The sequence below is a fragment of the Notamacropus eugenii genome, chromosome 5, assembly GCF_028372415.1.
Source record: "Notamacropus eugenii isolate mMacEug1 chromosome 5, mMacEug1.pri_v2, whole genome shotgun sequence".
Classification (NCBI taxonomy): domain Eukaryota; kingdom Metazoa; phylum Chordata; class Mammalia; order Diprotodontia; family Macropodidae; genus Notamacropus; species Notamacropus eugenii.
The window spans coordinates 95,449,243-95,461,753 of record NC_092876.1 but is presented as its reverse complement, the minus strand read 5'-3'; the positions used below and the strand labels follow the sequence as shown (position 1 = coordinate 95,461,753).

Genomic DNA, 12,511 nt, shown 5'->3' with positions numbered 1-12,511 from the left:
TCAATAGAAATTAGACCTCAGATGTCTATAGATAATAAGATATAGTGTCTTAGGTTAAAGGTCTCCTAAGGAGTGTAGAGTCAGCCTTGGCTGGCTTTTGCTGACATAGGAAAGGCATTCTCTGAGTTTGCTTCAGAGAGAACAAAGAGATTATTCCAAAATTTTATATTAAACATTATCAGACTCAACCCACATTTTAGTGAAGTGAGAAATTTTATCGTGATACTTATAAAATGGGTGGAACTCCTTAAAGGACTAGCAACCTAATGGGACTGATTCTTGTAGTGAGTTCTGGGTAAAATGCCTGCTAAGTAGATTAAAAAAAATTGCTTTAACTTTTAAGAACTGACCACTACCTAACCACTCCTGGATCCTACATCAGACAACCTACTTAGGCTACTTGGCTCACCATTCAATGAACGTTTTTTTCTACACAAGCTTTAGAATGACCCTGTTAAGGTTGCAAGTTTGCTAAAGAACTTTGCCCTCTCTTGTAGCATCACAATAAAACTTTGCTACTTGACTTAAAGACTGCTTGAGTCCTCAGATTCTTTACAGATGAGGCTGCCCTGTACCTTGATATTTTTGGGTCCCTGAACCACATCATTGCCATGTCAGTGTCTCAGAAAAAAAAATTCTGTCTTCTCTTCTTTCTTTGCCCTGCTTTATAGGACAGTAGTACTCGAGTGTCACCCTTAAGACTTCTCTCTCTAGCCCTAGTTACTCTTGATCTAAGCACAGTCTATGCCCACCTCAGGAAAATGGCAAGATACAGAGAGACCAAGCTGGATCTTCTGACAATCCAGAGTGATTCTACTTCTACAACATCGTCCTGGGCTCTGGGAGTCTGTCTTCAGGCAGAAACTACTGGGAAGTAGAGTTGTGATTCAGAGCAGAGTGAGAGCTAGGTGTGTATAATCAACCTGTGGGTTGTAGAGATGAGGCTTATTTGTCACCTCAGGATGGATTTTGGTTTGTGGGACTGAGGAAAGGCAATGAATATAGGCTGATACTGATTAATGTCCTTAACTCTCCCTGCTTCCCTTCACCCCCCACATCAAGTGGAAATCTCTGTAGTCCCAGATGTTCTCCTACAATGTGATTAACAGTGGCTCCTACATCTTCACATTTCCCAGTGTTCCTTTTGTGAACCCCTCTTGCTGTCCTTCGGTCCCTGTTACAGCACTGGATCCAACAACACGGGCCTTCTCACAATCTAGACTGAGTTATTCACACTGTGGTTGAGAGGTAAAGCAGGAACAGGAATACAGGGCAAAAAATATTTTTGTGCTCACAAATTGAAAGAGTGGGACCTCCCTCCCCCTTTATAAGAGTTTGCAGATTTGAAAGTAGAATCAGAATACTCATTCTCAGCAGTGTCCTTCAGAAGAGTGAACTTTTAAAAATCAGGACTTCAGAAGGAGAGAACTCTGGATCTCCCCATATTATTGCTTATTAATCATCATTTCTCTCAAAATGGATTCTTGTTTATGTGTTTTATGAGTAGATGATGTGGAGATGCATTCAAATGGATTAATATTATTTGACTGGAAGCATATTGATCCTTTCTTCATTCCCAGTTCCTATAAATGTTCCCTCGAATCATCCTATGGTACAGTTATGTCCAAGGATATGTAGGGGATCATTCCAGTTTGAACATCTCTCTCTCCAGTGTAGGAAGGGTTTTGATAGTGCATAAAGGTAATTGAAATGAAATTGTTTCTGGCAAACTTGGGTCAAAACACACAATATTACTATTTTTGTCCTCAGTCAGAGCAGGCTATAAGGGACTTTAGGTGCCAAACACAGGATTCATCCCAGATATTTGAAAGCTCTCTTTAACCCTAGAAATATCACAGATATTTCAAGCTAGAGGCAACAGGGAGCCACAAGAGTGTTGGATTAGTGACACAAACAGATGTTTTGTAGGAATTTCTCTGACAGTAGTAATGGGGAGGATAGATTGGAGAAGTAAGGGCCTTGAAGGATAGAAATGAATGAGGAGGTATTGCCTGTACAGAGGAACATGAGGAGATGAGAGACTGAATGAGGTTGGGGGTTGTAGTAATACAGAGCAGTAGGTAGATGTGAGAACTGCTGTGGGGGTAGAAGCATCAATATTTGGCAACTGGTTGCATGTATGAACTGAAGTAAAAACATAATAAGAACTGACTAACTGCATTCTCTTTGTTGCCAGTTCTTGACTTCCCATCCTCCTCAAGGAAAGTCCCAGCTCTTCCTTGATCTTGTTTTGTTTCAGTATAGCCTAAACAAACAAACAATGAAAAAGTAACTTTGTTTTCTTTAGGTACAACTAAGGAAAAAAGTTTTTGCCTTTTGTAATTTTCTGGTTTCCCTCCAAGGAGCTCAAATGCAGCTTATAAGGGGGCAGTGGATGGGGTCCCGGGCTTGGATTCAGAAACAATCATCTCTGAGTTCAGATCTGCCCTCAGATACTAGCTGTGTGACCTTGTGTATGTACCTTAGCTCTCTTTGCCTCAGTCCTCATCTGTAAAATGAAGTGGAGAAGGAAATGACAAACCATTCCAGTATCTTTGCCAAGACAATCCCAAATGGGGTCGTGCAGAATCAGAAGAAAGTGAACAGCTACTTTACACACACCTGCTGGTCCACAAGCAACTCCTGTTACATAAAATACTGAGAACACAGTTTCCTTCAAGTCTCAGCTCAGAGACCACTTCCTGCCTAGTTCTAAAATGTGAGTCATAGTTATCAGGCAAGAGTACGATGTTAGAAGGATGCCCACTAACACAGAGGAGAAGGCTGATCTGTATTTCTAGAAAAAAATTAAGTAAGTGGTCATTGGGTTACAGAGGAAGAACTGAAATTGTGGGGGAAGAAACAACTATTTATTGAGCACCTTGCAATTCAATTATTATAAGTTTTATTAAGCCTCTACTATATGGTACGCATTGTGGTAATGCTTTACAAACAGTACCTGTGAAAAGGCAGACATCTGGGAGGCCATTTATTCTAATTCCTGCCCTGCATTTTACAGAAGAGGAAACTGAAGCCTATGGAGGTTAAGTGACTTGCCTAGGGTGGTATAGAGAGTAACTGTCATAGGTGGGATTTGAATCCAGGACCTCTGATTCTAAGTCACTAGGTCGATGTAAGCTGGAGGCTCAGCTGGAAGAAGGGAAGATGCAAATCTGGGCTTTGCCGGGCTCATACAGACTCCTCTCCCCAGTGTCATCCTCATTGGCCCCTGCTCCTCTGACCATCTGCTGGGAATAGTCCAGGCCATTAAGAGTTAATAGTCAGAAAAAGAAGGCTGGCCCCAAGCCCCAGTCCTCTGGAGGAAGTTTCTGGGGCGGAGCCCCGTGTTGCTGCTTGGTTCTGAGCTCCAGGGGCGTGGCCTAGACCCTACTGATGCTGCTGGCCCCAGACTATTTCATTTTCCCTTTCTCTTCCTTCCAGTCCCATTTAGTCTGAGGCGGGGCAGCAGAGGGGGCTGCCATGGCCGAGACCGCCCGCTGCCGGCTGGTCAGGTACTTGGAGCACCTGACATCGGAGGAGCTGAAGAAATTCAAGCTGTGTCTGGTGGACGGTCCCCGCCGGGGCTGTCCCCCCCGGGGCCGCCTGAAGGAGGCAGATCGCACAGAAGTGGCGGATCTACTGGTCACTTATCTTGGGGAGAAAAAGGCCTGGGAGCGGGCTCTGAGCATCTGGGAGAAGATGGGTCTGAGGGAGCTATGGGAGCGAGCCAGGAAGGGTAAGGATCCACCTGAGAGCTGGGGATTCCCTCTCACCCTTGTGCGGGCCCCAAAGTTTCTTTCTTCCTTACTGCCTGCTTCCTGCCTTCCCTCTTTGCTCCCTCCCTCCCTTCTTTCCTTCCTTCCTTGGGATCCTCTTCTAGGGCTACCCTCAAACTAAAATTGCCTTATATTCCTTCTTTACGGATTTTGTATTTACAAGTAATTTCCTACTAAGGAATGTAAGCTTCTTGAGGACAGGCACTCTTTCATTTTATGTTCCTATCCCCAGTACCTAGGTCAGTGTTTAGAGTGTCATAGGTACTTAATAAGTACTTGATTAATAATTTTTGACTTTTGACTTTAGAGTTGTAGGATTTCAGAGGGATACATGATATAGGGCTGAGATGGGGAGGGAGGGACACCTCTATGCTTCTTCCTAACAATCAAGATGGGAGAAGTAGAGTTGAGATACTAGACACTGGAGGGGAAGAACATCTGGGCCCTGAGGAGACTTTACTGGTGACTAGAGAATGTTCAGAAGAAGCCAGTAGGTGGGGAAGGAATTGAAGAGAAGGGCAGATGGTAGATCTGGGAGAATGGAAACAGTGGTGGAAATGTCAGCTGTGGTGTCAGCTGAGGAAAGAGGGAAAGTGTGATGGAGCCCAGTGGAGAAAGGAGATAAAGTGAAATTGGGTCAGGCTTTGATTAAGTATTGTATGTCAGCATAAAGAAAATGTCTAAAGAAGATAGTGATTAGACTGCTGAATTTAAGACAATTTCCTGGAGTTTGTATGGAGTCAGGAATAAGGGGAGAAGTTGTTTTCCTTTGAGAATGAGAGCTAAATAACATGCAGTCAGTCAGATGGCATGCACAACAGGAAGGATGAGAAAAAGCTGGTTTTATTAAGAAAACTTTTGTTTTTGAGTCCTGACTCTTCATGAACCTGTATAGGGCTTTCTTGCAGAGATACTGGAGTGGTTTACCATTCTGTTCTCCCACTCATTTTGCATATGAGGGACTGAAGCAGCCAGAATTAAGGGACTTGTCCAGGGTCACACAGCTACTTAGTGTCTGAGACCAGTTTTGAACTCAAGAAGATGAGTGTTCCTGACTTTAGGTTCAGCCTTCTCTCATTGTGCTACCTAGCTGCCCCAGACCTTAACTGGTCATTATCAAAAGGTCATCTCATAGTCATGGAGAACATACTGAAATGGCCCATACCCTCTGCATGCCTATGGCCACTCCTAACTAGGACTTGATATTCAGGTATCTTTGATGGTGATGGGGGAGAGAGAAGAAACAGGAAATAGCAGCAAATGTCGTTTAAAGTTGTGAAATGCATACAGTGAAGTAGGATCTTTAACGTAGTGGTGTGATATTTGTGAGTCCATCTCTCATTGGGTTTCTCAGAGAAGTTCAGCCTTATCAGGAAACACTGAGGTCAAAACCACCAGCTTCCTGTGTACTTAAAACTTCCTGTAGGAGCCCTGGGGTGTGTTCAGTGGTTTTGCCCACTTAATTTCAGTCTCCAGTTTTAACATCTGAACTTAATCATTTAAAACATGAAAACTTCCTGTTTATTCCCTTAGAATTCAGAGAAGAGCCAAGAGGTTAGCAACATGAAATCAAGCTTCTTCTAAGTTGGAGACAAGAGGGCTCTGGATCCTCTGCTTTCCTCCCCTGGGCAATGCAGAAGATCCTCCCATTGCCTTGACAGGCAGGTCAAGTCTCACTTCCTTCAAGAAGCCTTCTGTAACCCTGTAAAGCCTGCAGAGATTTCCCTTTCCTCCTGAGCTCCTGGTTCTCTACATGCCTTTAGTATTGGAGTGCCTGGCACAGTCAGTGCTGATGATTCATTGATTCATTATTTCCTATAGTTAGCCTTTTAAAGCATACAAATCATATTATTGTGTTTGTGTCAGCCACCAGGCTTTATTTGTAGAGATTCTGGTGCTTATTCCAACCCCTCAGGGCCCAGACTGAAATCCACCTCCAGCTCCTTTCCTATTGTCAGCTCCTAACTATCTCCTCAGGAACCAGATTGGTCTCATTGTCTTCTGCTTTTCTTTCCTACAGAGGACCTTGGATTAGTTCCTGCTTCAGTTCTTCCAGCCTCCTCAGGTCAGTAACCACTGTCTGTATAAGTCTAGGCTAAGTTTTCTTTTTCCTCTGTCATCCTGGACCTTCGATTGTCTATTAATGGGGTCCCATCAGTATAATTTAAGGGGATGTGCTGCAGGAACCTGCCCAATTGCCCCAACCATTGGCTGAATTAAAATTTTGTGAATTCTAGCAGAGAATATCCCTCATAGCAGGGCAAGATGAACAATTACGAGCAGTCTCGCTTGTTAGTAATAGGTGGAATGGTCAGATCTACACTGTGTTGTTGCTAGAGATAATAGAAACTGCTGGAGTTTCTTGTTGAGGAGGATGATATGATCATGTCCATGCTTTAGTAATGTCACTTATGTAGTAGTATGGTAGATGGAGAGGGAGGAGATTTGAGATGAGATGCTGGATAATTAGAGAGCTAATATAGCAGTGTAGGGGAGAGGTAGTGTCCTCTTAGATCCAGTGACACTGAACTAGCATTTCCCTGAACAAGACTATCCATCTCACGCCTTTTGTCATTTTCTCTGGTTGTCCCTCATGCCTAGGATCCTTTTCCCCCATCATCTCCTCCTACAGTTTCCCTGACTTGCCTTATGTCCCAGCTAAAATCCCCCCTTTTATACTGAGGTTTTCCTGACACCTCTAGATGCTAGTGCCTTCCTTCTCTTAATTATTTCCTATTCTCTTGTATGTTGCTCATTTGTATATATAGGTTTGATAATTTCCCCAACTAGACTATAATTTCTGTGAGGGAAAGGACTGTCTTTTGCCTCTTTGTGTCCTCAGGGCTTAGCATAGTGCCTGACATGTACTAAACACTTAACAAATGTTTGTTGACTCATTGATAAATATTCTTATACATATATGCATTCTTATGCATGGGTATGCAGTAGATACATGTATACATAAACCCTGACATACTTGAAAAAAAAATATATATATTTACTTCACTATATAAACGTTAACTTATGAACTCCCAGAAAGCCATTGGATATTTTAAATCCTTTGTGCTTGATACTATTTCTTTTGCAAAGTATAGCTCTAGACTCCTCCATCATTAATGCCTTTACTTTTACTAATCATCAAAATAATACACTCAGTTTAAGTCAAAATTGCTCAAAGAAGTAATGGAGAGAAGATGTGTCAGAAAGGTGGCCCTCAGGCTGCATGGAGCCCACAAGACTCCTGAGTGTAGGTTGAAATGGATTAAAGTGGTATGGGGAAATATTTAAATAAATTTAAATATAATAATATACAGATAATATTATATTTTAAAATTTAAGTTGGGAGGGTGCTTCCACTGCGTTAATGCCTTGGCTGGAGGGAGCTGCCAGGGTGAAGTAGTCCTTGAGTCAGTAGAAGAACATCAGAATATAGACTGGAGAGAAATGAAGATAGAGGTAAGAGCAGGGATAGAATTTCCAGGAAGGCAGATTTCAGCTCAGTAAATACCAGGACTCCCACATGTTTAGAGCTGTCCAAAAAGTGAGAAGCAGCCTCATGACCTGGTGAGTTCCTAATAGTAGTGGTTGTTATGAAGAACCTGGAGAAGTTATTGTTGGTGTATTATAGAATTTTCCTACAGTGCTGTGTGTACCGTAGGCATTTAATTAGTGCTCATTGAAATGAAAATAAGTAAGTATTATAAGTCAAGACTTGATTTGGTAACCTTCCAGGGGAGTTTGTAAGTGCAGTCATTCTGTGACTATAGTCCTGGGTCCTTGTCACCAAATGATAAGAATGATTATAAGGTGTCTGTGAAGAGATCAAAATAGGTTTAAAAGAATGGAAGCGTGTAAGAGTTAAGAAATCACATGCATTTGGGATGATCAGAAGAAAGCCTCACAAGACAGTGGAATGGTCTTGAGTCCTGAGGAACTGACAAGATTTTGACAGAACAGAGAAGATAGTTTGTGGGGAGCTCCAGACATTCTGGTTGCTGACTAAATTGTCACTGACTGTTGCTTTTGCCTGGAGTTCTCTCCTTCCTCATCACCATCTCCAGGCTTCCCTGGTTTTCTGAAAGTCTGAACTAAAATCCCCCTTTCTCCAAGTAGCCTTCCTCAGTGTCCCCTCTGTCAGTCCTTTCCTGCTGAAACAATCTCCAGTTTCTCCTCTCTTTGTCTTGTTTGCACATATTTGTTGGCATGTTCTTTCTCTTAGATTGTGAGCTTCCTGAGGACAGGATTCTTTTGTCTTTTTTCATATCCCCAGCCCTTAGCAGACTTCCTGGCATATAGTAGGCACTTAATAAATATTTATGAAGCTGAAATTTGACTTGAGTGGCTTAACATTAACTAGGCAGTGGAGTATAGGTAGCTCAACGTCTATCTGGGAAAACTGGGGGAAATTAAGAATGGCCTTGAATTGTGGGATGAGCTTAGAATTTATCTGATGGACCAGACAGAGACGTGGAAGGCTTCTGATCAGGGCTGGGTCATTGTCAAAGTTGTGTTTCAGAAAGTTCAGTGAAGCTGAGCTGCAGTCAGGGTTTGGGGACTTATCTTGGACACCAGCAGATGTGAGGTGAAGGCAGAGTCAGGGGTAGAACTTCACCTGCATGTGGGCTGTGGGAAGAATGATGCCCAAAGCATTTTCTCTGAGAGTTTTCTCAAAGGTATCACAGCAAATTTAATCCTGAACATGTTTGTACTGTGTTTTGCCTTTAGGTGAAAGAAATAAGTACAGAGAACGAATGAGAAACCAATTTCAGCTCATGAGGGACAGGAACCATCGTCCTGGGGAGCATGAGCTCTTTCAGCACCGATTCACACAGCTGCTGCTTCTTCAGGAGTATCGTTACAAGGAGCAGAAGCACCATGAGCTCCTAGTCCAAGGATGGAGACATGCCAAGGTCATGGAGGAAAAAGGAGAGCCCATAGAGGTGTCAGCTTTATTTGATCCTGATCAAAATACAGGCATCCAACCACACACTGTTGTGCTGCAGGGAGCTGCTGGTATTGGGAAGACCACCCTGGCCATCAAAGTGATGTTGGACTGGGCAGAGGGAAAACTCTACCAGGAGAGGTTCGACTATGTTTTCTATCTCACTTGCAGAGAACTGAACCCATTAGGAATGAAAGTCATCAGTTTTGCTGATTTAATTGCCAATGACTGTCCTGGCCTCCAGGCTCAAATGACAGAAATCATGTCCCAGACTGAGAGACTTCTGTTCATCATTGATGGTTTAGATGAACTGAAATTCCCTTGTAATGAGCACAGATATGATCTGTGCAAAGATTGGAAGCAGGAGAGGCCACTGTCCATTCTGCTGAGCAGTTTACTAAGGAAAACCCTGCTCCCTGAAGCCTCCTTGCTGCTCACTACAAGACTCAATGCTTTGGGAAAATTTAGTCCTTTGTTAGAGAATCCACGTCATGTGGAGATCTTGGGCTTCTCTGTGAGCCAGAGGAAGGAGTATTTCTGCAAATTTTTCAGAAATGAGGAATTAGGTAAAAAAGCCCTTGATTTAGTAGAAGGCAATGCCCCTCTGTTCACCATGTGCTCTGTTCCCCTAATGAACTGGATTATCTGCACTTGCCTGAAACAACAAGAGGAGAGAGGTCAAGATCCCCTCCAGGCTTTGAAAACGACCACTGCTCTATACATGTGTTATTTCAATTCACTCACACCTGATGACAAGAACTTTATGCCTCAGCACTTGAAGGGCCTTTGTGGCTTGGCTGCTGAGGGGATCTGGGAGGGGAAACTGCTGTTTGAGGAGGAGGACCTGAGGAGGCATAACCTAGAGGCAGCTGATGTCTCTGCCTTCTTAGACATGAACATTTTCCAGAAAGACAGTGGCTGTGAAAACTGCTACAGCTTCATTCACTTGACTTTCCAAGAGTTTTTTGCTGCCATGTTCTACTTGATGAGCACAGATGAAGAATGGGAGAAGAGCCCTGACTTCTCCATCCCAGATGTCAAAGAACTTCTGGAGGAATATAGTGAGAATGATGCCAGCTTTTTGGCCCTGGTGGTGCAATTCTTGTTTGGCTTTCTAAATGCTGAGATAGCAAGTGAGCTGCAGAGGAAGTTCAGATGTAGAACGTCTCTGGAAATGAAGTCACAGTTACTGGAGTGGGTTGAGCGAGAAAGAAAAAGAGATAATGGATATTCCTGCCTTTCTTCTGAAGATTCACAGGATTGGCCTCTTCTCTTATATGAGACTCAAAATGCTGAAATTGTAACACAGGCACTAGTTAAGGTCAAAGAAATGGGGTTAATGTCTTTCCGTGCCTATGACGTCCTGCTGAATACTTTCTGCATTAAGCACTGCCCTGGGATACAGGGACTTTCATAGTGAGTATTTTCTTTTTTCATGTCTTGAAGTGTTTACTAGGCTTTTTACAGATAGGTGGAACTATGAATCTTTCAGTGTTCAGTTTTCAGCTTTGCACATGTGTCTGGCCTAGATTCTCACCCACATTTTCTTTAGGGATACAGAATTTTGGAACAAAGTATCCAAACCAGGCACTGCCAGATGTTATTATCCGTCCTGGCCATGTAGAAATCTGAGGTGGTGTTCTTTTCCACCATTGATGTGTTAACCCAACTAAAGGCATGCCACATTGAACTAGTGCTATTGAAGTTGTGTTTGCTAGCATAAAGATTCCTGGGTAGATCATGCTATATCTTCATATATTCCAGGAAAAGGAAAAGACAAGACTGTGTACAGATTTCTACATCCAACTGAGATTAATGAATATTTGTTTAGGTAACTGAGGTTTGGCAAAGTGGGATGAAGAAGAGAGAGCTGGTAGAGAGGCAGTGAGGGCTGGAGTCCTGCAGACTTCCCAGTTTGTGACTAGCAGCTTTCCATTTTTATGCAGGAAAATTCCATCTCTAGTGTGTGCTACAAATGGTACTTTTCTAGGAGCTCTCAGGTAGTGCTTACAAAGGAAGTGTATGGCTTTGTGGTATGACTAATGTGCTCTGAAATCTTTCAGAATATCCCTGATTGAGGGTGAAAAGCCAGAAGAAGGGAAATGAGGAGAGTAGGCCTCATCCCATGGCTAACTTTGGGCCTGTTCATGGTAGAAACCTGCTAATCCTGTCCTTGGCTGGCTTCTAGTTTACTCTGCCTTGCAATGGGGACAATGGGCTCATAACAAAGATGCTCTTGTTTGTTCATGAAGGAATTTCAGATGCACCTTCAGCTTCCCCTTCCAGGCTCCAGACTCTGAAGCTCCCCCTGCAGGTGGAGAAAACAGGCCAATACTCAGTAGGAGCCTTTTGTTTAGTACTTCCCACTTAGGAGTCTCTTGCACATCTGAGGTGGGGCAGCAGGAAGTCATTTTCTTGTTAGAATAAGCCTTTACAGTGTGTCACCTTATAGATCCATTAGAAGCCATCTTTATTTGGAAAAAAGTTGTCCTCCTGAGTCCCTGCCGGGCAGTTTTATTAGAAGCAGCTAGGTAGCTCAGTGGATGTTGTCCTTCATTTCTTTCTATTTGCATCACCAATCAGTTGATCTCTCTTTTACTTCTCTGAAGAGACTCATGACTGGATTCAACTTTTTTCCTTTTTGTCTGTTATTGCTGTGGTGTAAACCATAAATTCTTTTTTTCCTAATTCTTATGTCTTTATTTAATCATTGCCATGCAGCTATGTTTCCTTGCTGTCTTAGGAATCCACAGGATCCTCTGCCCCATTAGGTATTGATTCAGTTTTCTTTGTTGCAATTGAAATTCAGGCATGTTTGGACTCATTTTGATGTTCTGCTGCTCATCTTTCTTTCTGTCTTAATAACTTTTAAATTCTTTGAACTGCTCAAGCATAAGGTTTCTGAGTTTTTTTCCTCTTAAGCTCTTTGTTTCAGTTATCTCTTCTAATATTCACCTATCACTTTCTGACTCCTTTATTGTTGATGGCAGATTTCATTTATTACCTCTCTAGTAGAATCAGAGGGGCAGCTAGGTGGTTCAGTGGGTAGAGCACCAGTGCAGGAGTCAGGAGGACTTGAGTTCACATCTCACCTGAGACACTTGACACTCACTAGCTGTATGACCTTGGGCAAGTCATTTAACCCCAATTGACTCATCCTGGGTCATCTCTAGTCGTTGTGATGAACATCTGGTCACTGGATTCAGATGGCTCTGGAAGAGGTGAGGCTGGTGACCTGCACAACCCTCCCTCACTCAAAGCAAAGTCAAGTGCAAGTGATGTCATTATTTCTCTAATGGCATGGTCTTCTTTGGGAATGAAGGATGAACATATACACACTAGAATCAGAACCTGAGAGAGCTCTATAGAATTAGGTTATACACTGGAGCTACAAAGGAATAGGGTCCCAAGGAGAAGGAATTCTATACTTTTCATGTCCTTGGCCTACTTGTACATTACTCTCCTCCAAAATGCTTTCCAGCTCTGAGAACCTTCTCTGAGGGGCATATCTACAGAAATGGGAGGCCCACTGTGATATCCAGCTCCCAATGGAATCAGGATAAAATAATAACTAAAGCTATCTTAGAAAGAAAAAATAAGAAAAAATGAAGCTGGAGCAGTGGGTTGGGGAAATTTAAAGAAATAGTCAGATCCCTTTATCTTGTTGAAGGTTGAGAAGTTTTGGGCTGAGCATATTAATAGAAGCCGTGGGAATTTAATTAACCTCTCTTAGCACCAGTTGGGGGTGCCATCTCCTTTCTGTTGGGTTTCCCTGTGAGTTGCTGGTCATCTT

General features: G+C 42.8%; 1 protein-coding gene across 3 annotated transcripts in view; it reads left to right on the top strand.

Moving 5' to 3' along the window:
• LOC140504873 (NACHT, LRR and PYD domains-containing protein 3-like) overlaps window positions 1–12,511 on the top strand; it is a 396,422-nt gene that overhangs the window by 292,664 nt on the left and 91,247 nt on the right. Inside the window, exons 1-3 of one of the 3 annotated variants that reach the window (XM_072610240.1) lie at window positions 3,315–3,736; window positions 5,797–5,841; window positions 8,502–10,134. The exons of the other annotated variants lie outside the window; for them this stretch is intronic. Of the exons in view, the coding sequence (XP_072466341.1) occupies window positions 3,481–3,736; window positions 5,797–5,841; window positions 8,502–10,134 (1,934 nt within the window). The 5' untranslated portion in view covers window positions 3,315–3,480. Of the gene's footprint in view, window positions 1–3,314; window positions 3,737–5,796; window positions 5,842–8,501; window positions 10,135–12,511 lie in introns of those variants that run through there. 3 annotated transcript variants of the gene reach the window in all.